We start from the raw sequence: 25,794 nt of genomic DNA, 5'->3' as shown, positions 1-25,794 counted from the left end.
CATGACACGGTCTGAAGAGGAATTTTAAATCAAGCCCTAGACTTTCAAAAGAGAGTCCAGTGTGTGTGTGTGTGTGTGTGTAAAGAGAGAGAAAGACGGGCAGTGAGAAGAGCAGGGGGAGGATAGAGATGCCCTCCTGCCTTTTCTGCTTTAGGGCTACAAGGTGTAGAAGAGGCTTTCCCAGCACTGGGTATCACAGGGGAGATTGGGAGATCATAGCAGATTGTCTGGATTAAATCTGGTCCAGTTTGATCCCTCATTTGGAAGTCCATCAGATCCACGCATGGTATCTTTGCCTAATTTAGAGGAAACTTTACCACATAAAAAAAAAACTTCCTGCTGAAATCTACCAGTTTCCTTGAAGGTGGTTAAAAAAAAAAGCACTGCTCAGACATCATTCAACTCTTATTGGAATGTAAATATTCAATGAGAAAGAGGTTGTTACTCATCACAACTGTAGAAACTGATTCTGGTTGAAGCCTCAAACTGTCTGAATTGTGTACTACAGTGTCACCTTGTGGCTGCCACACACACACACACACACACACACACACACACACGATCAGCTGCTCTGCTGCTCATCTGAAATAAAAACCTGACTTTTCCCAGCACACTCCAGCACATGGTTGCCTATCCCTGCTCTAAAATATCCTCAGGGCACCATGCCAGGAGGAGAAAAGGCTTCAGGGCTGAAAGCTCAACAGCTCATAGTTTTGGTTGATGGCTGCTCGGCCATCTGTGGTTGGCAAAGCATTCGCTCTAATAGAAATGTTAAAAGAACTGCGCAAGACAAGCATCTAAATATGGTAATGAGCAGGAGAGCTGGCGTAGAAAGTGTGAGGTCTGACTACTGACAAATTGTGTCTGTGATCAAGTGATCAGCATCAAACCCATACAGACTGTCTGCCCAAAGCTGCCTGATACAAACTAACAGTCCTGATATTTAGCACACATACCTTCACATGATTTTCAGTTCTGTTATGTGGAGCTGCTTTTTAAGGGTTTTGTCTGATAGTATGGATGAAATAAAATGCAAAATTAAGAAACTATAGCAAGGCTTTTACTTGCAGTAGTCCAACATCGTTTGGAGTTGTATGTGTTAAACAGGTTGGGTCATTGTGTGTTTGGTCAACAAAGAGGCAGGGAGACTAATGTCGAAACCACAGGCATTTTTGTAATTAGAGCAACATTTTCCTGGTTATACACGCTGTAATGTTATTTTAAAATTATTTTAACATTACCTGTCTATTTCAATATCTAAAAATATACAAGGCTACAATAATTATTTTCTTTATTACTCTTTCAATTTCATCTGCTGATTATTTGTGTCATTGTTTGACTAGCACACCACATTTCTAAATCCCAAAGTGATGTCTCCAAATGTTTTGTTTTTGTCTCATCAACAGTCCCAAACCAAAAGATATTCAGTTTATGATGATGTAACGCACAGAAAAACAGAAAATCCTAACACTTTAAAGTGCAACCAATGATTTGGTGTTTTTTTGGAAAAGATGAATTGATTATCAAAATCTTTTAAGATCAGTGTTCTGTAGATCAACTAATTGATTCATTGTTTCTGCAAACAAATGTATGTTTGTTAAGGGATCAGAATGACGGCAGCAAGGATGTGCTTCTGCCGTTAGCAGGAAATATGTGAAAGAAATTGTGGAGTAACTTAGTTAATTTTGTAAACACCTTTGTAAAGAAAATCTATTCCACATATTTATGTTTAGGACACAAATAAATGGCAAATTGATAAAAAAATTGATGTGAGGCACAGAAAAAAAAATTAAAAATCATCAACAACCCCAGGACCACTATATGCTGTATGAAGCAAGTGTCTCCAGTGAAATACTATTGAACAGTTCCATGAAACCTATGCCACATCTATGAAAAGAAACAGTATGAACACAGCTTTAAAGTACATTCAGTGTCCATTTATTTTTCTGCAGCCAGAAAAATAGAAAAAGTAAAACAAAGAACATTCATACTGCTGAAGTGTAGTTTCTCATGCTTGCACATTTACAGTACATGTTGATCTGTTACAAAGTTTCTTTGAACTGGACATATTGCCACAAGATATTTACAAAAATAACATTAAAACTGCGGTCTCTTTAAACATGTTGACACATTCATAAAAATAAAGCTTTCTGTGACACGTTTCCCAAAAAAAAAAACAATCCTATTTACAGTCCAAGTTGGAGATGAGTCCTGTTGAGCTACAGCTGAGATAACCAATTGGTTTGCATGTTTGTGATTATCTGAATTGTCTGAAGCAACAAAGCCGCTGAAAATAAATTTAAAAAAAGTTTTTCAAACATCTAAAAAGACATTTTTGCGTCCTGCATCTTTAAGTCACAACAATGACTCTTAATCACTACTGATGTCAAATGAATGAGATGTCCTCACTCATGGTTCTTGGCTGAGAGAATCCTTATTAATGTACAGTTATATTTGCCTCTGACCACTGCATGTTTGTGTCATAATGATTTAGATTTTATTTAGGATTATTGCCAGAGTAAGAGTGAGATATATTTAACAAAAGTTCTTACCACTTCTGACATAGTTTTGAATTTTAGTCACAGAAACTGAAACCAAATACAGGAGAATCTTTTTTGAAAAAGAAGTAGAAGGTGCATTCTGCCCACTACTTGTAAGATTACACATCCTTCCCGTGACAGTTTCTTTAAAATCACAAATAATTGCACTGTTCTGACAACAAAAATTCAAAGGACACAAATACTGTCAGTTTTAAACTGGTGTGGACAGGGCAAACAAAAGGCACAAATAAAGACTGGGCGTTGAGCGCTCCCTATTGGCACTTGCAAACTGTTTTTTTCTTTAAAAGCAACAGTCATAAAATAGCCACATTGTAGGTGAAGTGCAGTTTTGCTAAATAATGAGATGCATCTGTGAATGTTCACCTTTCTACAGCAGATACTGAGGAAAAGGTCGTTTTCCTCCAGGTGACGACATTCAGCATCAACTACTAAATGTGACTGAAATCAGCTGATGACAGCAGCTTGATCAGAACTTTATAACCCAATTCATGAGAACCTGTCTCAATGTTTGCACCTTTCCCCTGGCAGGTAACCATAATGCATCTCTGGGTGTGTGTGTGTGTGTGTGTGTGTGTGTGTGTGTGTGTGTGTGTGTGTGTATGTATATGTATACACAGTATAATGTATGTGTGTGCATCTGATCAGTGTTCAAACAAACAAACAACCCCAAAAAAGAAATTCAGAAAAATCAATCCTCAGTGCAGGGACTCCACTTCACTCAGCTGTCTAGCTCTTTGGTTTCCAAGCCTCTATAGTGCATCAGTTGCAGGCGTCTCTGGGACCTTCAGACTGGCTCCGCACAGCCTCACGTTCCCTACCTCAGCCTTCAAACTTATTTACTCCCATCACATCCCTCTCACCCAGTCAGGCTCTCCTCCTTACACGCATCTGGTGAACAGAAGAAGAAAGGGCACAAGTTAGGGCACAACAGAGACTGATATGCATAAATAAACAGATTGCAGAATAAGGAGGATTACTGTTATTTAACCCCAACCTTGTTTAAATGTTTATCATTATTAATTATGCACAACACAGTCTCACCATTGGCTTGACAAACTTCCTACTCTGCTGCAGGAGCTCACGAAACACCATTTAGTATTCAAAACCATGATGCGTCTATCTGGACATATTTTAATATATTGAACCACTTTTTTTTCACAAATCAGTCCTTCTTGCAAGTTTTAATGACTTCATTTCTGTGAGGATACAACCAGCAGAGATAAAGTCAATAAAAGTAGGAGTAGGCATAATTTGTCAGCTTTTCATCTGGACAACATGTAGATATCTAAACGGAGCTTCCTGCTTCCAAAAACAAGATTTATCATTCTTTTTGAAGACCTAGACGACTGCCCCATCGGACTTTGCTCAGACCCAGTGAGAAGCTGCAGCAGAGTAGTTAGTTTCATAAAACTGGAGGTTGTGTTAATGCAAAAAATATAAATGATGACATAAACATGTCAGTAAATCCTGTGTAAAAAACAGGGAACATGGAGAGTCAACACTTTGATTCATATTTTCTTTACAGCGCTGATGGAGTTACAGTTTGAACTCACAGCAAACTCCAATGCTAAAACCACTAGAATCACTAGAAGCGTCTGTTATTTGCTTTCAAGCATATCAACACAAAACATTCACATCAAAGTAGAGCTTGCTACTGGCAAAACAGAGCACAACATATAATAGGCAAAGCCTCTGCATAGGACAAGTTTGGCGTGGAGGGTGGGTACCCGAGACCACAATTTGGAAATGATGTTCGGATTTGAGTCGGGTTCGATCACATTGGTTAAAACAATAGGCAGCAAACATTTGACTTGAACTAGTAATTAGGATGGGCTAGCCATGACATGGTGCTTCAAGTTCTATTAAGTGAAAATATAGAGGAAAAATAAATAAAAATGATGGACCTAGTTTCTTTGTTGGGTGATGGTTAGCAATCGCTAACGACAGGTGCTGTTGGTGATCAATGCAGGAGTGCAACTGTAGCTTGCTGCATGTGTGAAGAACAGCTTGCATAATGCGTGTGTATGTTAAAACAATCAACCTCTACCCTACATAAAAGAAGATGAATGAATTGAGAGAATTTAAGTGTGAATATGCTCTTTAAAAACAAAACAAACAAAAAAAAAACAACCTCTCCACCAGCAGGAATGATGGAACTTCAATAACATTGTTGACCCAGTGATGGAAAGTTTAAAAAAACACCAAGATCAAGAGTTAGAGATGTCTTCTTTTTTATTTGATACATTCTTCTTTTTTGTCAAAAAACCTACATTACCCACAACGCCGGTTGATTGCTGAAGGTCAGTGATTTATGTGTGTGTATTACTAGCCTCCACTAGAACTAGGGAGTGGGCTACAAAGGTCTGCTAACTTACCCTTGCACTATATATAAAGGCAGACTCTATTTACCCAAATCTGTTTAATGATAATCTCTACTCATTCTATGGAGCCACTGAATATTGAAAAACCTACCACACTTACTATTTCAAATATATTTCATTGCATTTGGTCTTGAACTATAGCAATATTTTGTCCTGGTAGAGAATGACAGGCTATTGATCCTGACACAAATATCCACACAACACTGCTGCACACAGAGGCATCAGCAGGAAAAACAGGACGTTGGACGGGCCGCACCATTCCTCCTTACAGCCAGCAATGCGCAAAACCGGTGCATTTCCTACCTGGGGCTGAGTTAGAGGGCAGGTGGGGGGAGAAAGTTCAGGGTCCAGGACAGAAGGGGAGTTGGGGCTATCAATGCTGAGCATCTATACCTGAAGGGCTGAGTACCAGGGTCTGGAGGATGTCCGACAGGGAGACGATGCCCTCGATGCTGGAGCGCTCGTCCACAACCACCAACCGATGCACCTGGCATGAAAACACACGTTCACAGAAAAACTTAAAAGTAGCAGTAAGGCTATTTCTCGCTGCATGTACTGTATATATGTCAAAGTCAGTCTCACTTCAGCTTTGACTATTCTGTCCACAATGGTCTCCATTGTTTCCATTTTATGGCACTTCACGACTCCTTCGAAGTACTGAGAGCGGTGTTTCAGAGCCTGCGTCACTGTGATGTCCAGGTTGTTGTACGCCTTCTCAGCAGCCAGGTTCTAAACACATAAATATGAGAATGCAATATTAACTCACAGAGCAGCTAAGCCTCTAATATTTGGCATTTCATCCCCTCAAAGAAGATTTCAACTTACAATGACATCAAACTTGGAGTAAATATCCACAACTTTGCCTGTAAGAGAACAATGACAATTTCATTAAGAAACAAAGTTAATTTAGAATATTAATAAAATAAATACTCAAGACAAGACAAGAGTTTGTGATGTTACCTGAGTCATCCACCACAGGCAAAGCAGACACTCGTCTCTCCACAAAGATGTTGAGTGCTTTGATGATGGGCGTGTCCGGGTGGATGAAAGCAATGTCATGGTACGTACCAATGCCCAGCTCCCCGAGAGTCTGCTTCATGAAAGCTGGCTTTGGCATTTCACACATCTGGGACACACAAATGCACACACACAGATACACAAGGAGAGGGGGACACATTGAATGAGATCACAACCCCAGCTCATCATAGTAAAGTCACATTTTAATAGTTTCCACATTAACCACTAGGGGGCAGCAGACAATGAAAGCAGGGGGGAGGGGGGTGAAAAAGTTTCCAGCAGGAGAAATAATAATCATCCATCAGATTTTTGAAAAACATGTAGGCTTAACACAAGTTCACAGGCAGACGGACAGAGATTGTGTTGGACTCACAAACAGCTGGAGGAACTTGAGGATCCTCTTGTGTGTGAGAATATAAAGTGCATTCCCTGTGACTGGGTCGATGACGGGCAGGCGGTGAATTTTGTTTTTGATGAGGGTGTACACTGCATCAAATAGGCTGCAAACACAACGAACAGTTACAATGGGCACAATAAAACCTGTTGACAAATGTGCTCCTAAACAGATTCAATTAAACACATACCTTGCATCAGGTGATATGTTGACAAGAGGTTTGAATGTTGCTTGAAGGTAAACCTCTGTGTAGCAAGGAAGAAAGTATTGAAGTATTTTACATTCTGCTTATAAAACTGATCAAATCTTCATGCATGCTACAAGACATGACAGTATAAATATGACACTTACCTCTCCATGTCTCAAGCTTATGTTCCTCTAATTCATAAATTTGCACCTGAAATAGAACAAAAAAAAACAGAAGTTGGTTTTTTTAATAAAAAAGGGGGAAATCCTCAATGTGACAAAAGCCGATCTCATGCAACAACATCTGTGGACCTACCATTGGTGACTTATAGTATCGGTGCAGTATGATGATGAAATCTGTGATTGTCAACATTCCTGGAATGGAAACGCACAGTGAAACACATTGAATCTATAAACAGCGTACAGCGTCATGCCTGCAGGCACTGTGCAACTGGGTAGAAGAGACAGCGCTTACAAGGGCGTGGTTCAAACAACACATCATTGCTGCCCCCCCCCCCCCTCCCTTTATCCTCATGCTGACTGAGCATTCATTATTCATCACAGGCTGACTTGCAATAAACTCTAAGCAGAACAACAAAGCAAATTCATGGCTGGTTTGGATTTTAGCACTTTCTTCCTAACAGAAGGTTTATTTTTCAAAGAGCCTGCAGAGATTTTTTTTTTTTTTCTCCGTTCGGCTTAGTCTTATAACCAACCTGTCTGAGCACAGGTCAATACAGAGGAGTCATTGCTGTGCTTAATGGTTTATGGCAGCTCTAATGACTTCTGCTCAATATAGCATCACGCTCCACTAGCCATGACCAGCGGCATTAATACACAGCATTGCCTCTGTGTTCAGTTGGCAATGGTGCACCAGCACAGCAAGCAAATTTTCCATCACAGTTAAGGGGAATTATGAAATAAAAATTAGCATGGCAGGTTTGCCTTTACAAAACTAAATTGTGTCTTATCTGGAGAATCTATTTGACTGGAAGCATGGCAAACTAAATCTGCAATATGCATAGTGTATGGAAGCCTTTTTTTCTTTTTCTCCTTATTTTGTCCAAATACCTACAAGTATTAATGTTATTATGACACAAACAAACCTAGAAAGGTTTTTATCCTTTAAAATACAGAAAATACTATATGACTACAGATTAGTGACAAATTAAAGGAAAACATAGTGTCTTAGTAAAGTGTTAGACCACAACCTGCCACCAGAGCAGCTTCAATGCACCTTGGCATTGATTCTGCAAGTCTAAGGGACTCTACTGGAGGGATGATTTTCTGAAAGATATTCTTTCATTTGGTGTTTTAATGATGGTGTTGGAGAGCGCTGTCTAACATATCTGTCCAAAACCTTGCATAGGTGATAAACTGGGCTGAGATCTGGTGACTGTGAAGGCCATAGCACATGGTTCACATCATTTTCATACTCAAACCATTCTATGACCCCTTGTGCCCTAAGGATGGGGACATCATGATCCTGGAAGAGACCACTCCCACCAGGATAAAAATGTGTCATCACAGGATAAAGGTGATCACTCAGAACAACTCTGTATCGATTTACAGTGAACATTCCCTCTTAGAGGACAAGTGGATTGCCCCCCACAGCATAACAAGAGCCACAGGGTCCCCTCACTGTAGGGATCAAGCGTTCAGGCCTGTACTGTCCTCTTAGTGTACGCCACACAGGCACTCGCTCACTTATGGAGAATATGGTGATGGATGACTCCTCTGACCATATCACTTTTTTACACATCTCTGCAGACCAGAGCCTATGGTTTTTGCACCAGTGAACCAGTATCACTCACTAGATCACTGTTGACAGACTGTTCTTGCTGACACAGTCTGATCACATCCTGCACTGATGTTCTCAGTCACCTTTTTTCTTCACATATCGTACTAACACTCAAGTTGAACAATTTCTGACCCTATTTACTGACATTTGTCCCATAGATCTAAATGCAGATGCCACTTTTATCATTGTTACTATTGAAACACTATAGTTGAGCAGTCTTTGTGATTGAATCTCCAGCCATCCGTACCCCAACAATGAAACCTCTTTCCAAGTCACTTGCTTTCACTTTCCTCTTGCCATCTTAATACAAAATCAGAATCAACAGGGCCTGCTCTGCATTTTTATACCTGCCACAGTGCATGACAGGATGTTAACGGCTTAATGGTACCAAGCAGTGCACCTGTGTGGAGGCATCTGCATTTGTTATGTTTCTCCACTCATTTATTAAGGTTTTTTTCATTAATGTGTCACCTGTCTGTATGTTTATTATTGTATACACTGTAAACACAATTATTTTAGTATATTACGAGACTTAAATAAATGTCGTAAAGTAGATTTCCTGAGAGGTTTTGATTTCTTACCCACAAAGCTTTGCTTCTCCGTGTCCCACAGTGGGGCAGCTCGCACACCGTTTGCAACCAAGGCGAAGAACGCTTTCTTAACCTGTGAAGCAACATTTAAAGGAGACAATTTTTTTATTATTATAATTATTATAGTGGGAAAAAATCATCAACAAATAATGTCTAACTGAAAATAATATTTAGTTGCAGCCCCCATCATCATCATCATCATCATCTGATGACTTTTTATGTTCCTGTCACATTCACATGAGGAGACAAATGTCTCTTCTGAAGTGCTGTCTTAACTCTGGCTATGTGCTGGTTTAAGCATTTCCACCTTTTTAGATAAGAGTTCTTATCCCTTGGCTTCAGTGGATTTAGTGGTTGAAGATTTACACATCAAAGATGTCGGAGCTCCAGAGGATTACTGTTTAACAACTTTATGACAATATCACCACTCGACTCATAGAAACTGCTCTGAGGCTAAATAACCCTGCTTATTATATTGAACATTAACTTAGGCTCCTTCAGTTCTCAAGACAAACGACCTCAGAATCCAATGTGGTGTTTTTTGTAATTGTTTTATTTTTATTTCTCTTGTTTTAGATTTATTTGATTTGATTGATTGATTTGATTTATTACCTTTCTTCCTTGTTTTTACTGTAAAGCAGTTTCTAACTGTGGTGCAGGACACTTTGACAAACTAAATTAACTGAGAGCTCACTGTTTGTCAAGCATTTTAAGTGCTACCACAAAAAAGGGAAGTGCAAAAACAGAGATACGGGGACCATCAGTACTGACTTGGAGTGCTGTGTCGAACACAACCAGCTTGGAGCTTGTCGGGACGATGTCGTAGCATTTGTGGGATTTCATAAAGCGCATGTAAATATCACTCTCAGGTTCAGCAGCTGTAAGAAAATAAAGGAAGGAAAATACTTTTAGAGGAAGGATAAATCTCACAGGGAATATATAATGAGCGCCTGGAAACAAAACACACTCTCAGAGTCTAAACAACCATTATGCCTGGACCACTTACAGCCACTTTATTGCTCCATCTCACTGATAATTATGTTTCTGCTTTAAGCACCAACAAGCAAAGAAACTGTGGAAAAACATGGGTAGCAAAGTACTGTAGGAGCTTAGATTTGTCATAGATGATGCATGATGAACATTACAGTAATTTTTTCCCCCACATGTGGTGGAGAAACACTGAGCAGACTTTTTGACTGAAAATAATTGTTTGTTCCAGCTAAATGAATGTACAGATTTGAACAATCCCCTTTTTATATTATTGTAAACAATAAATAGGAAGGTTTTTGACTGTTGGTCAGTTATAATTGGATCTATTAGATGATTTGTATTCATTTATTAATGTATTTATTGCCAACTGTATATGCAGTTATGTGTGTGTATCTGCTGATCTCAAGATTAAATAAAGTTGTTCTGAATTAAATCTAATTAAATCAAGAGACAGGACATCAGAGGACTTCATGTTTTTAGATTTTACAGACAACATGGTAATTAAAATGACTTCCTTAAACACACGCTGCACTGTGATAAAATGTGGAGGAAGGGTCTGTTGAATATCTCGTCTATTTGAATGCAAGTGGCTTCTCCAGCACAGCACAGGTATCTGTCATCACTTATCATTTATCATTAAATTCTCGTTTAAACCGATTCTTAGACATTTAAAAGAACGGGTGTTATAAAGGGGATCCCTCACATTTATGACACAGATCAGTGTTTGAATCGTTGGATCTCTGTGAATGGGACTGAACGGCAGCACTGCCAGCACAGTCTTTAAAATGGATTTAACGCCATCACCTGTGACTCGGTAAAATAACCCCTGATAAACTGAAATACCTATGATGCCCCGACCACCTTGAAAGCTGGGGCGAATTGCGTTAGAGGCAGTAAGAGAGAGAGCGGACACCGCATCGGGTCACTTACCATCATCATCTAGTTCAAGTTTCTCCAGCATGCCTTCGAACAAACCGTGGACCTGTGAGAGGGGAGGAGAGGGCAGAAGTTTGCAGTGACGAGCGCAGCAAATCCTCTCGACCACACACGGCTCAACTTTGCTGTAAATTGTGAGTGAGCAGCAGAGTGAAGCGACTTTTCACCAGCGGCCCCAGCAGACTGGTCACCTCGAGTCCGAGTGTGGTGCGCAAACATCAAAAACAAAACAAAAAAAACTTGTGCGCCACCACCAGCGTTTTACCGATTACATAAAGCTCCTCCAGCTCCGCTAAATATACACAGGTAACGTGACAAAAACCCAGTGCCGTGGAGCCGCAACTTTAGTGGCACATTATTATTAGACAACACACACACACCCCCGAAAACTCGGAGTGGAACAGTCCTGATCCATTTGCTGCAGTAGGGGGAACCAATGCGTGCGCGCTGCTCAAACAAACACCACACTAAGCGTGTGGGATTAATTCCCACTACAATATACCATCTGAACCCACTGTTAAAGCAGCAATCTGCCGAGCAGAACTCACCGCAGGGAAAAGTCTCTCTCGCAAGAAGCGTGGAGGTAATAATCAGGAAGCTCCAGGAAGCTGTGGACACACCCCTCCATGCAGAGCAACCTGGGTGCTTCACCATATTAGGAAATCCCTTGCGTTGCTAGGCAGCAAGAAGCTGGGGATGCCTTGTCACATCCTCAGTTCATTTCGTCTGACAACCCGAGCAACATGGCTGAGATCTACAGATACAACTCTACAGTTCTGGTCCTTGGCAGCAGCAGCGAGATGAGAAAAATGACGAGCAAATTGTGCTTTTTGCATCTCACACACAACACAGGCGAGTTCCCGGCATGACATACGCTGTGTCATGTTGAGAGATTTGCATGCTCAAAGTGTGCTTGCTGATACACAATTTCCCTGGGTCCCTAATTTATTCAGTATATTCACAGCAAGCCACTGCAGCAGTATGAGAAAGCTTGTACACTGGCTCTCGGATGTTGAACAGTCCCCAGTGTCGTCCTGCAATGGTGACACAGCAGTTCTCTTGCCAAAAACGACTCCTGCGCTTTCATAAATCTTGCTCTGCTGCATCACAGCAGGCACGCAGCCTACTCTGGTATTATAGCAAACTCCAGGGAGGCAGACGCACACAAATCCATTAAATGAATTGCTTTTAAAATTGAATTTAGCAATAAGTCAAATCAGAAGATTTTTTTGTGAACCTCCTTTTATCTGCGATGGTAAAGGTGGGGACAGAGAGCCTCACAGGCACTGACTTGGTGTGAATTTCGTCAGTATACAATGCTGGTGATGAAATATTGATTTACCAACACTGGCTAGAACCCACAATTACTCACAGCGGACAGGTTGAGACAGACCTTCAGATAATTATTCATTAAATCTGCACAACCATGGAGTAATTCCTCACTAGCTGTAGGAAATCTGGTCTCACACCCTGACTCAGACAGCCTGAATCCTAATAAACCTTCAGCAAAAAGTCTTGTGACAAAAGACTACATTCGCTCTCAGTTGTTTTTGCAGTAACAGTCAATTGTGCAGCCACTTAGAGAATATCTAACACTGTTTGAGACATTGCCTCAATGCTGAAGCAATATTTACACCTTCTGTTCTGCCATCGACGCTCAGAGCAAATAGTGCAAACACAGGCTTGTTGACACAACTGAATGGTGAAGTACCAGAGCTTGAACGAAAGCGATTTGCATCTTTCATGCTTTCTGTTCACCACTGTCCAAGTAAACCCTTATGACTCTGAGTAAAGTAGCACATGACTCAAACAGAAGGCATGTAGAAGGCCATTTCTGTGTAGCCACAAAGGAAAAATAGTTATCAGCTTCAACAACCCATGACCCAAGCAGTTTTATCAGTGCTTTTCAGAAAATATGGGATAATATTACTTATACTGAATTAGTGAAAAGATATTATCTGCAGATATTGTTAAAAGACATCATCTGCAAATTCAGTTACATATTCAGACTTATTTTTGAGTAAAAGCAATAAACATTTCACCCATTTAAAAAAAAAATCCCAGGCATTTGTCACTTCTGAGCCCCAGAGCTCAAAGCAGGAGCTGAACTGTCCTGAGGCAAACAAACAACATGAATTCTTAAAATACATGGCATTCCAATTTAGACGGCTACTTAAAATGAGAAGCATTTTTGCAGTGAGACTAACTTGTTGTGAGGTAGAATAAGATGGCACAGGACTTGAGGAAGGGATTGGGGGTTTAGCAGAGGGGAGGCTGAGACGTTGTCCTGTGTCTGGAGGTGTGGTGAGGGAGCGGGATCTGGAGCTCGGCTCCAAGCGTTCAGGGCTGGGCCCACTCGGCTGGGCCTCCTGGGTGAACACAGGTTGGCTGGACACCTGGGTCGGGGTGGTGGGTGGTGTGGAGAGTCCAGAGGCTGCAGAGATAAAAAAAAAAAAGTTCCAATGTAGATAACTCAACTTATCTCTTGTTTCTCTCAATGTCAATCCATACCACGCTGGCAGTGACACTGAGACGCAGTGCGGACTGACATCGATGATAGGCTTAGTTGGTAAAACTGAGGTGCTACCGTCGTGACTGCAGCAGATACCATCAATGCTGTCACATGCTGTAACAGAGAAGGAATGCATATCTGATCCACCAGCGACTGACAGTCCTGAGTACTGAGAAACAACAAAGATACCAGAGATTAATCCGCAGCCCAGTTGCTGACAGACAGGGATGCAGTAGGTAAACCAGCTTTACAAATACAGCTCGAAAGCTGAGTGTAAAAAAAAAAAAAAAAAAAAACTTAAAGAGGTAAAGTACCCAACCCTAACTCTGAACAAATTATAGAGACTAAACATTATAGGTTTTTTTTTTCTACTCAGTGTGAATGAAAGGTTTAAAAAAAAAAAAAAAAACGTGAACATATACCATCCCCTGAAATCCCTCTCTCTAGAAAAACTCAGTGTGAACAGACTACATGCTGTACTGTCAAAATAATGATGGATTTTTTTTGGTGACCAAAAAAGTCCTACATAGCCATGATCATGCACACAGGTGTTTTCACTTATTTTGCCTATGAAGACCTCATCTGCAGACTGGGTTTGGGGATGTAATTACAACATAGCTCCACCCAACTTCAACCTCTAATTAGCCAGAAGTGAAAAAACTTGTGTGGGTGTGCAGAGCCTATAATTTTTGTTAATCCATTTTCAGGTGTGTCTTCCAATCTTATTTTGTTTTGTCTCCTGCTTTTTTTGTTTTGTTTACAAGTTAAAAAGTCTGTTTACATCCTCACTTTAAATTAGACCCACTCTCCTCTTTAAACGTAATGTGCTACATGATGCTGAGGGCATCTTCTGCATTCAGGAAGAGGTGGGTTTAATCCTGAAGATAAAGGCTGAGCAGTGAGAGCTCCTGTTACATCTTTTGTGGGTTGCACCTCATTAAATTTTTAGTGCGACAAATTGGACACGTCATGTCTTGAAAATAATATGTGGATGATAAAGAAATTGTAAATTTTAAAAACCCTTGAAAAAATAACCACAAGAAGACAATAGCAAACAGATTCATAAAAAGTTCAACTGTTTTTAAAAATGCATTAATTAACTGATCGATTATGTTTAACTTCTAAGTCTAGGCTTTAATCATTCCCGTGGCATATTCTTCTAACACTGCAGTAAACTGACAGCTGTTCCGCACATCAGCATCCCTCAGACTGTAATGAAAAATCCCTCGATGGCACTACAAAGCTCATTTCATCTAAACAAATTCCAAACTTCAGCCAATCAATAACAGATCACCACTGGGCAAAAGAAACACAATGAATCATGCAGGTCGTCCTCTCTTCCTGTCTCGAGTCCCTCTACTATAACCAGGCCCATTACAACATAAGCACCCGCATTAAGCCTAACTCCAGTGTAACAGTCAGCTGTCTGTGACGCAGCTACTCCTGTGACAGTGTCAGGGTGAAGGTGTCAGTCACATGACAGACCCTGCACATACTCAGGCGTCACAATCTTATGCACGGTGGTGACATGTGACACTCGCGCTGCCCCCGGCTCCACCCCACTAACATATTTCTGAGGGCAGACAATGAGGGACATGGATGAAGTGGACGAAATGGTTCACATTACAGGGCCTCCACCATGAGACTTCCAGCTGCCTTTTATCATGTCCACATATCCAACACTGGTGCATGACTGGGAAATGTTTTTAAATGTATACTCCATAATTTGTGCAGAGTAAAATCTCTATATCAGTCAATATGGTAAAGTAATTTCACCTAATGTCATGTGATAAACCTTTTCTGCTATCATAACATGAGCTTTCATAACATGAGATCAAGTTAAGAGTACTTTTCATAAATGAGGCCCAGTGTGTTGGGGGACCATTTTTCCTTAGTCTGTCCAAGTGCACTCAACACTATCTCTTGACATTTAGTTGGCGTGCACCGGCCCTCTTTGGTGTGCCCTGCTTCCGCAGTGTTGCCTTCTTATTTTAGCCACGCTGTTGTGGCACATTCCACAGGAGGAGATAACAGCGGGGCTGGAAGCCCTCTCCTCAGACTGGTTAATAGGGGCCAGATAGACGCCACCCAGGAAACAGGAAATACATGGCTTGATTTAAGAAGTCAAGTCCATCTCACTTCACATGCATTAAAAAAATACCTCACACACTGCCCTATATAATATTTGAGAGTGAAGATATTTTTAAGAACATGATGCATACTGATAAGATGTCCTGATGTAAAAGACACATCTTTGTCTAAGCAGGAAAACAAAAGCAGCATTGATTTATAGAAATAAAGCAATTCAACCCACAGAAACCTGATCTGCAACTATTTTCATAATTGATTTATTGTTTTACTGTTTTCACCACAGCTCCTCAATTGTGAGGATGTGCTGTTTTTTCTTCTTATGTGATAGTGGATTTAATATTTTTGAGATTTGGACAGAACAAGCAAAGTGAAGATTTCACCTTTCACCTTCACTCTTTTCTAACTACATAGACCAAACAATTAATCACAAAAAATGATAGTGTGCAGAGTCATTAATAATGAAAACAGTATTTTAAGCCCTAATATGAATTGCTAAATAAATATGTGATGTGGACAGTGATTCATAGGCCTGTCAGGCTAATCTCTTCTGTTTAATGTAATTAACTGCAATGCTGTGTTAGTGTAACACCTTTCATAAAAGAGTAAACAGGGTGTTTTAGGTCACATGAGGCTATGCTGACTGGGAGCAACCCGAGCCCCATTGGTTGGCATCAGAGCAGTAATGAGGCCTATACAGTCCCAATGGACATGCTGCTACAGCCATCTCCGGCCAGCCATTTAACATGATGAACCACAACTGTGAATGGCTATGTTTGTAAAAGCACACTGGTTAGAACTGGTGTGTAGATAATGAAGCAATAGGTGACATGACAAACAGTCAGTAATCCGAATTAGCTACACAACGCTAGATACCCTATTATACAGAACCCCAGTAAAAAGGGACCTCAGTAATGGCGGGTTCACAAAGCCACATTTAGTAGCTGTGTGTGTGCAACTCCATCACGGCATAACATTTATATAAGCAGTCACAATTTAAACTGATATAGTGTTGCTAGGAAGCACACAGATATCCTCTAACTGACCACTACTGAAATTTCACATGTAAATGTCAGCTTTTTAAGGTGTGCAGTGGACACATGGAAACATAGCTGCAACCTCCAGAGTGTAGATGACCTGGATCAGAGGACTTATGGTTTATGCTGCGGTGTCACCACACCATATACTGCTTTTATGATGACATCTAAATCTTATACAGCAACATATGGGCATACATCATTATGACTCCACTGAGGTCAGACTGGCTCTAAATCAGGAGCTGTGAAGTCTGTGATAAAGTACCACTTGAACACCACACATTGTGTGCCCCAGCGCTTCACTCCTCAATGCAGTTATTGTTAAGTGTTTGCTCATAATGCTCAAGTCTGCATGGTAGTCTGGGTTTTTTTGTTTGGGGTCTGTCTTTTCTGTCATGGTCTGGTGCCTATATCGAAGACCTGAAAGAATATTAGGTGATAAGAGACTGCTCCAAAACACAAGGACAAGCTGCAAAAATTCCACTTAGCACATTATGTCACTCATTAAGATGAAATGCTTCCTGTCTATTTTAATAAAGTTTTCAAAATGGAGCAGCTATTCTGAAGAGACTCCCTTTGAATATGGGACAGAATAATGACAGTGAACTCACTATATCAAGTAGCGTGGCTATAAATTACTCTACCATGATGACAGGATTACTACACAATAAAAACAAATTGGACACTGCATTATGTAACAGGACCTCAGTTAATAGTCTGACATACCACTACAACATTTAAACATGAGTACAATGCATGAAGCACACTGCTGTATGTGAAGTGATTCAAATGTGTCTATGTATATGAATTTGGCAAAGTGATGAGTGATGGCTAACCTTTTGCCTCTCACACGCAGTTTTACCACTTTGACTTGTGTCCTGTCACTTTGTGCAGATGCTCTGCATGCATATGTGAAACCAGAGACAAGCCACATAACCAGTGCCTACTACTATATGGAGCACCTATGGCTACAACAGCATTCAGCAAATATTTCACACCAATGCCAAATAAATAAAAACATTGTTCAATCTTATGCATCTTATTCAATATTAATACAGGAATCCTTAAAATTATTCTGAAACCTTTAAATGGGTGTACTAACACACTACCACACAACTGTCTTCACTAGATTTTCAGAACAGAATGTATAGATGTTGTTTGACTATAAACATAAAATATCTGAACCCAGGATTGTTGGACTACTGGAGGAACTTGCAGCAAAATTTCAGGTGAAGAGCACAGCACATTACCAGAAAGACATGATGCCTCGGACTGATGTCTCCCTCCTAACCCATCTTGCTCCTTCCGTTTCTTGCTCCTTCTCAGACTGCCAAACCTCTTCATGGAACGCAGTGGGTTGTGGGCTCAAAACTAAATCTGACCATGACCATCCACATCACGAAATGGGCGCAGAAATGGCTTGAAGTGAGAGTCACTCCATTTCTAAGTGAAGAAAGTTGTACAGAAGTTAAGGTGAAAGGTATATCCAACAGAAAAGATGTAGACAATGGTTAGTCTTTAGGGAAGACGCGATCCTCTTTCTTTAAAAGGAGGTAACTGGTCACCTTCAATCAATGGATCAAGGTATATATATGATGTATATATATATGATGTCCTCTTTTGACTTCAAGTTAATCCACAGGAGAAAAATGAATTTGGCTATTCCACAAAGTTACACATTGTACTTTTTCTTGGAGCCAGCAGCACAGAATATGACAACCGCAGCAAGTCACCAGTAAGGCTAAAAATCCTCCAGCAACGGAGCACAGAACCAGCAGGAAGCAGCGTACACTATCTGTGTCAGCTCAAATATTTGATGAAAAAGACTTGGAGAGTATGAAAGCTGTAAATTCCACACAGCTTCAGCAGAGAAACGTCCCTCTCGTGAGTGATGCAAATAACAACTGGCACGGACCCGGCGCCTCTTCCCCCTCTCAGCAGTGCCAGTGCGTTAAATTGTCAGGTGCAGCTGTGGGTGGCATCTCTTTAATATAGCACCCATGTCAGCAGCCTGTAAAAGGAGGCCAGTCTGTGAAGGTTACACCAGCGATTGGCTCCGGCTGCACATCTCCCCGCCCCCTTCTTCCACTGCCCTCCCTCTTCCCGCAGAGAAATTCAGCACAGACACATCTGTCTCACTCCATCTTCACACAGTTTCCTGAGATAAAAGCCTGCTCTATTTTGAATTCTTCTAAATTCGCAGTTGAGTCACAAAGGTTGCGGCTTTCAGCTAGGCGTCCTGCAGCTCTGTCATTTGTACATTCAGTTGTCTGTAAATTTTGGGGGCCTGACCTTTAAGACTGCATGGGCCAGCCCCCGTCAGATGACAGCAGGGACATCCCATGCTCTGTCAGCTGATCAGAAAGCTTCCATTCAATACCACTAGCCTCCCCTACCCTTAACAGATGGCCCACCCAGTATTTGCTGCTCACATTAGCTACAGCATGTCCAGTACAGATCTCAATTAACATGTTATGCAAGTGTTCCACTCTGCTCAGTGGGTCAATGACCAATATGAGTCAGGGGTTTCCATATCAATGATGAAATCTCTCACCTCAAACATCTTACTTAGATACTCACTGTAATAATTTTTTCATAGCCTAGAAAAATCAATTTGCGTCCATTTGTATTTAAGGTTGCTAGGTTTCAGATCCAGGAGGATTTTAAATACTGTTCATGTTACAAATACACATGTCTAGGCCTCAAAGATGTATTTTGTTAAGCTCTTCCCTAGCTTAGCTTCTCTATTAAAAAAAATCATCCTGCCCTTGTAAGGCCTGTGTTTTGTGAATTTGGAAAGTCAAAACTGCTCAGTTCCTCTATTTACTGACAACATACAGCACACAGTAGCAACAGGGAGAAGGAGAGAGAGAAAAAAAAACTTGCATGGTTGTGAGAGCAGCTCCTGGTCACTTCCAGATAAGGGTATGAAACCACTACAGTTGCCTTCAGCAGTAAGAGACTGACAATGTCCAGGCGATGGGAAAACACACATTTAGAAGACTTGGAAATGAGGAGACATTCTGCTCATATTTGTAGCAAATATGAGAATGCACTAGAGAAAAATAATTTCTCCAGTGAATAATATGCAAACAAAACAAAATTTGATGCTAGAAAATTGGAAACTTCTGAAAAAAAAATGCCTTAATGTTTACAAAAAAAAAAAAACAGTAATAACATAGATGTTATTAAAACACCAGGCCTAGTCTGAAAGTCAAATCAAGACAAGACTTTGCCTTCAGCACACCCTTGTGGTGAAAGTGTGGTGCCTACAAAAACATCCCCCTAATAAAATAGAGAGGCTGGTGTGCCCACTCATCTGCTGTATGATATTCATTTATAAGCATACTTTGTTGATATAATCATTGGCCACCATTCACTTAAAGCCACATCATTAGTCAGTAAAACACTGGACGAGATGTAATGTCTCAAACCACAGCAGACATGGGTAATCCTGAGCGGCTGGCATTAAAGGCCACAGGAGCTGGTGTGTCTTGGAATGTTTTAGTTTGGTTACCATCAATAACAATCTCAAGAGTAAACAGAGCATGCTGACTCTTGAGGTCTGGCCCCTACAGTGCTATTCCACCAACTACTGCCAAACTGACTCTCTGTGAGGAAGCAGAGAAGAATGGGTATATGTGCGCGCCAAAAACATATGACTCATCTTTGTGCGGTTTGATGCTGCTTCCAGCAGGGCTGTTACCATGTGAAACAGGCTGGTTTTTGTTTGTCAGCTACCCAAATACATGGAGACACGAGAGCTGAAAATCTGCCTGATAGGTCTGTTCCTTATAAAACAAGTCCTTGTTCTGCCTGCTCTGTGTCACTTCCACTTCTTTGTGCATAGCAGTAGTACCATTATGTCATTATTGAGTTTTAATGGTGATATGGCTGTTCGCCCATTTGAGGAATGCCAAACCTGTAACTTCATCTAACAAAATGGCTCTGGAATGCACTGCATTGCTAGGGATTAGGATAAGAAACCCCTCTTTGATTCTGACAATAAACAAAGCCGACTATTTCCTTTTCCTAGAGAAAGTTGTTGACATCAATGAGAAGGTGACTGATAATGAAGGAACATTTGTCTGACAAGGCTTGTGACCATGTTGGCATATAGGACACCACAAAACAAAGCAGTGGGTTTTTCCCACGCTCCCACTCCCTAATAGGCATAATAATGTTCAATGTGCATTCCTATAAAAATGCTACATGTCATGTTTTTATGTTACACGCTGCAAAATATCTGAACTCATGAACTCAATCAGATAGACGCAGGTTCCTGTATGTGGTTTTACCTTGTATACTCAACAGGAAAACCAAGTCATCTCTCAGATAACATACTTTCATCTATTGTGCCTGACTTCCTCTACAACTGTCTACGTCCTAGGTCTGCTCTTAGCACAAAATAACATGAGCACTGATCTGCTCTATCACCACATGACACACTCTTTTATGTGATTTTCTTTACTGGAAGTTAAAACTGAAACTATTAGAATATAGTTGTAGTCAATTCACCAGCTGGTATCACCCAATCAGTTTCCATCAGCAAGTGTGGAGTGTTTATTGTGAATGACCAGTCAGAGCAATGTTAGCTTTCTGACTCACCTCTCCTAGTTCTGGAGAAGATTTTGATGCTTGCTGGTGTAGCGTTGGATGACGAGCGGAAGATACCACTGAAGCTCAGGCGGCGGGGGGACTTGGGTGGGGAGTTCTGGTGGGAGGGATAGGGGAAGATGGTTTTGGGCGAACCTGAGCTTGTCTTCGATTGTACTGGAGCAGACTGGGGACAGGGGGGAAGCGGGGCGCTGGCAGGGCTCCTCGTAGGCAGTCCTGTGGTGGGGTCGGCTGAACGGATGAGACGATCTCCCTGAGAGACAATTAAGAGGCAGTTTTATTTTCCTGCACTTGAGTTCATGCACTGTGTGCTCCTACAACATTAAATGAGAGAGTGAGAGGTCACAGAGCAAAACTGTGAACAACTTTGCACAGAACAGGATCCAAAACAAAAAGCCACACTGAATGAGGAAATGTAGAGAAGAGAGAGATTTATTGTGAAATGACAGGCAATGGTTACACTTTTTGTGAGGGCTAGCTATTGTGGTCACTTCTCTTTTTTTCTACATGTTTTGCATAGTTAGCTACATTGTAACCCTTAATTGTATCTCATAAAGAGCCGTATGAGCAAAGTGCAATAAGGTACATGCTCTTTCATGATCCAGCTGTTAAACAAGGAGAGGAGATAAGACTTACTTACTGAAAAAACAACAATATTGATTACTGGACTTTCTTGGCACAGTATTTTTCACTTGTTTTCTAGTCAGTTTGGATTCTAGAGATCATTTTACTCAAAACAACCTTATCCTAAAAAAAAAATCTCATTTTATCCAACAAACAGCCCTACAAGACTTAATTAGAGCAAAAGAGGAAACAGTATTGACAAGTTTGCAATTCAGCTGCAATATTTGGCAGCTGAAATGATTTTGTAAAACACTGTCCTGATCCAATCCTTTCCTCTGACTAAGATATCATGTCATGATGTGTAGTGTTTTCACAGGGCACCATGTTTAACAGCCTGACCCTTGATACAGGTTTTTAAAAGCACATCAGGTTCACAGCCAGGACTTCTCTTTGTTAAGCAATGGTGTATATTTTGCATTATGTCTTTCTGTGTTTATAAGTTCGTCTTTGCAAGGTTGGTACCGTGTAAACAGGCTGAGAAATCCTTCTCTTATTTGCTGTGCAGATACCATACCAAAACATGAGACGGCAGCCAATCTAGCTGGAGACACTGAGAGCCTCCTCCCACCACTGACTGCTGCCTGCTCTGGATGTGCCAATAACAAATCTTTTAACCATTTGTGGGCCCTGATACAGTGAAGCATTATAATATGCACTGAGCTGCAGCTCAGGGGTTGTATTTACTGAAAACAGTGAAATGTAACAGTAGTGTTTTGGTAACATTACTAGTAGATAAAAGCCTGTATAATTTGGAAAAATCTGATCAGCTGCATGATGATATGCTGTGCAAAAAGAACCACTGCTGCTCTATAGAAGGGAAATACACAAATAAAAACACTAGCGACTCACTGAATTTGTAACAAGTCAAATCAAAAAAAGGGAGAATTGTTTGGTTCCTCCTTCCTTAACGAGGGTTCACGATGGTATTTGCTAAAGGCTGGCCCTACTCCATATGCACATTTTTTCTTAAACCAATCCTGTGACAAATCTCAGGGAGTAAGAGCACACACCCATCTCCTCTGTTTGCCAACAACTCTCCCTCTGTCATTGTGCAAGAGCTTGTTAGAGCAAGTGAAACAAGCTATCAGGATTTTGTCCAGATATAGATCAGGTCTTTCAAAACACAAGACAACTGAGGTTTTTAAATCAGCATTGCAAAAATATTACTGAGGTAAAACTGAAATATGTATTCTGGTGGACATGAGCTAACGGTCGAGGATTATTCCTATTCAAATCAATTAGAGCAGACAGTAGGAAGAGGCTGCTTTCTTTTAGAAAAATCAATTTCCTGTATTCCTATATGTGATCGTGCTACGCCTGGACACAGTGGGCGTAATGTTACTGTAAGCCAGCAAGGGTTGGCAGAATGGGAGAGATGGCCTTGTGTAATATTTTGCTCTCTCAGATCCACGTCTAAATGTGTTCAAAGCCAAACAAACACAGCCAAACAGACAAGACAAATCATGTCCGGGGAGAAAGCAAGCTTGAGAAAACAAACAATTGGCAAGGAAAAGAAAAATGATGACACGAAAATAATTAAATGAAAATAATTTCTGTACCGTCTGAGCTCCACTTTTGGTTGAGCCACTTGTCTCAACTTGAGGGGACGTAAATGCACCAAAGTCCTGCACGAAAAAGAAATCTGGGTGTCAAGGGTAAATCTGGCTTCAAGGAAAAAGGGCAGAAAAACAAAATGGCATGTCATTACATGTAACATGAATGTATTGTTAGCCACTACATGCAGCTTTAGCCAGTTTTAAAACCAAAAAATTACAATGGTGCGCTTCTTCATGACTTTGAGGAAAAGTGAAAATCGTTCAAACCACCAGCTTTAGGCTCAAAAAAGAAGACAAACATGTTTTGCAACAGTGGGAACCTTTGCAAAAAAATGCAACACATAACACACTCCTTCCCCATACCAAGGCATGGATCGTACATTCCACCTCAGACAGATGATGCTCTGCATGCTGCACCATTTTAATGACAGAGATGTAATTAGATGACCATGCAAAACTGTTTCCGCTATCTTTCATGCACCTGTATCAATTTTTCTTCTAGGTTGAGATGAGGGGGGTTTCATGTGTCGCTGGAAAACACCCAGCACTTGAGAGTCGGCTGTAAAAGCAGTGGTGCATTCACCATTAGCTTACTTCTGATTGAGGAAGTAATTTTTCAAAATAAACACACCTGCAAATGGCACCTGCATTTCCGTCACACAAAAATATGAAAAAAAAAAAAAAAAAAGAAGAAATCTTAAAGACACAGATCATATGCGGCCCACGTATGATTGAAGTTGGAAAAGGTCGCCGTAGATGGATCTGATGGATGCTATCCGAAAAATGTGTGCCTGTGAGCTATAGCAAGATGGCTGTTATCAATAGTACAAGATAAAACTAATGAACTGTCGCTGAAGTGTGCTCACATTATCCTTGAGACACTGAAAAACAGTTGGTTCAAGAACGCCTGAAAGTGCACCATGAACGACACTATTCACTTCACAGCTCTTCGTAGGCTCGTGGAGCAAAGAAACACACAATCCCAGACACAAATTGCTCAGATTAATGAACAGAGACAATTGTAAATTGAGTCTGACTACTGAAATTAGGTTAGATAAACAGAGACCCTCAGTATAGGGACCATAATGGATCATGACTCATTGCTTTGGAGTAGATTGGTTCCTCTGAAATGTTTCCTTTGCTTAGTGTCACTTGCTTTTCCTCACAATATTTAGATATATGTATATACTAGTTTAAAGTGATGTGTCTTTTCATCGATGGGCTGATCTGCAATAATTTGGATCCATTTTGATCTGGAAGTCATTTTTAAACAGAAACGTTATATAATGTTATTCCAGCTGTTCAAACGAGACAATCACCTGCCCTTAGTTGTTGTACATAAATATCTCATCTAGTTTTCACCTTGGCATTTTTTTTTTTTTTTCACAACTTCCTGACATTTTAATCGAGGTGGTTATTCGAGTTGCAGCCGTAGCAGGGGAGTTGGCTGCAATGACATCACGTCAAAGGCTTAGTGTTGGACGTGTGAAGTGTTTACAGGAGACAGATGTCCTCAAAACACATTTCCAGCAGCACAAACAACCTGCTCTCTCTAACAGTGCCGCTTCGTGGATCATAAACGAGCCATGTGTTGGCGGCAGACCGATGAACTGATAAGTCGTGATGCAGAGACAGCTGTCAATCACACACCGTCTTTTCAGGCTGCGTACACAGGCAAACAACACACGGCTGGAAGTCCCGAGTTCACAAAAACAAAACAACAACAAGAAAAAAAAAAAAGTTCAACAAGTCACAGTAGGAAGCCAAATTAGTTGATACTTCACCGACTCACTGGCATGTTAATCCGCAGACTTCTCCTCTTCTTTGGGATTTTCTTCGAGCTCTGCTTGCTGGACTCCATCACCGTGCTTCCCATTTTTTTTTTTTCTTTCTCCTTCAAAGAGGCAAAAAAGGAAAAAAAAAAAAAAACCCCGCACAACAGCGTGCTAACAAACTACTGCTGCACCGCCGCCCGCCTCCACCTCGCCTTCGCTGCCCCCTGCACTTACTACGACGACAACACGGAGGAGCCGCCTCATCCACCAGGAAGTGGGCTCGGCTGTGGCGAAAAAGAGGCAGGGCGCTCCTCTTCAAGTGAGCCTCAGCACGCACTGTTTACAGGTGTTGTGTGGCCCCGAGAGATGTGTGTGTTTCCCCCGACCCGAGAGCAGCGCAGCGCTGAGATCTGGTAAAGATACAATAGCATTTTATTTTATTTAAAATAGTAACAAGGAAGCGGGGCTGCAGATATGCCACATTTAGGCCACTTGTCATTTCTTAAGCGCACTTCCTTTCCCTCCTACAATCGTTTCCGTGTGCCGTGGCAAAACAAGAAAAGGCCAAACTGAGGACACACGCATGCAGGAAAACAAGTTTTTGAAGGGGGGGAGCTCATTTTGACGCAGCACCAGGCAGGTCTTATGCACACACATGCCTCACCAACAGATGTCAGTGCCACTCAGTCTGACTGGATTGTGACATGAGATAAATGCAACATATAGCTT

The 25,794-nt window shown here is 41.0% G+C and overlaps 1 protein-coding gene across 7 annotated transcripts; it reads right to left on the bottom strand.

Annotated features, from left to right (window-relative positions):
* Window positions 1-1,915: 1,915 nt before the first annotated feature.
* LOC139628641 (5'-AMP-activated protein kinase subunit gamma-2-like) lies at window positions 1,916-25,364 on the bottom strand. 7 transcript variants are annotated; one of them, XR_011692833.1, is made up of 16 exons: window positions 25,083-25,364; window positions 23,294-23,359; window positions 21,102-21,363; window positions 13,064-13,290; window positions 10,851-10,902; window positions 9,702-9,808; window positions 8,922-9,003; window positions 6,856-6,914; window positions 6,705-6,750; window positions 6,544-6,598; window positions 6,333-6,459; window positions 5,903-6,068; window positions 5,768-5,805; window positions 5,525-5,671; window positions 5,246-5,429; window positions 1,916-3,449 (listed from the first exon to the last, which is right to left on the bottom strand). XR_011692833.1 is itself a non-coding variant. In XM_071490514.1 (16 exons), the coding sequence occupies exons 1-16, from the start codon at window positions 25,164-25,166 to the stop codon at window positions 3,418-3,420; spliced, it is 1,644 nt and encodes a 547-aa protein (XP_071346615.1). In that variant the 5' UTR covers window positions 25,167-25,359; the 3' UTR covers window positions 1,916-3,417. The 7 variants fall into 7 exon arrangements, 6 of the variants coding, with proteins under 6 accessions (XP_071346615.1, XP_071346616.1, XP_071346617.1 ...); XM_071490514.1 differs by having other exon boundaries at window positions 5,336-5,429; window positions 25,083-25,359; XM_071490515.1 differs by lacking the exon at window positions 23,294-23,359 and having other exon boundaries at window positions 5,336-5,429; window positions 25,083-25,360.
* Window positions 25,365-25,794: the final 430 nt, after the last annotated feature.

Source organism: Trachinotus anak, unplaced genomic scaffold (genome assembly GCF_046630095.1).
Source record: "Trachinotus anak isolate AG129_WGS33_773 ecotype Australia unplaced genomic scaffold, CSIRO_AGI_Tana_v1 ptg000012l, whole genome shotgun sequence".
NCBI classification, from domain to species: domain Eukaryota; kingdom Metazoa; phylum Chordata; class Actinopteri; order Carangiformes; family Carangidae; genus Trachinotus; species Trachinotus anak.
Note: the sequence above shows the minus strand (reverse complement) of the source record. Positions and strands in the feature narration are given on the sequence as shown.

Excerpts from the sequence above, each read along its gene's own strand:
- LOC139628641 (XM_071490514.1), bottom strand. The coding sequence starts at position 25,166 with ATGGGAAGCACGGTGATGGAGTCCAGCAAGCAGAGCTCGAAGAAAATC. Across the intron at positions 21,364-23,293 it reads CCAAAAGTGGAGCTCAGACG|GGAGATCGTCTCATCCGTTC; the intron begins GTACAGAAATTA and ends ATTGTCTCTCAG. Across the intron at positions 13,291-21,101 it reads CTTCTCCAGAACTAGGAGAG|CCTCTGGACTCTCCACACCA; the intron begins GTGAGTCAGAAA and ends TTATCTCTGCAG.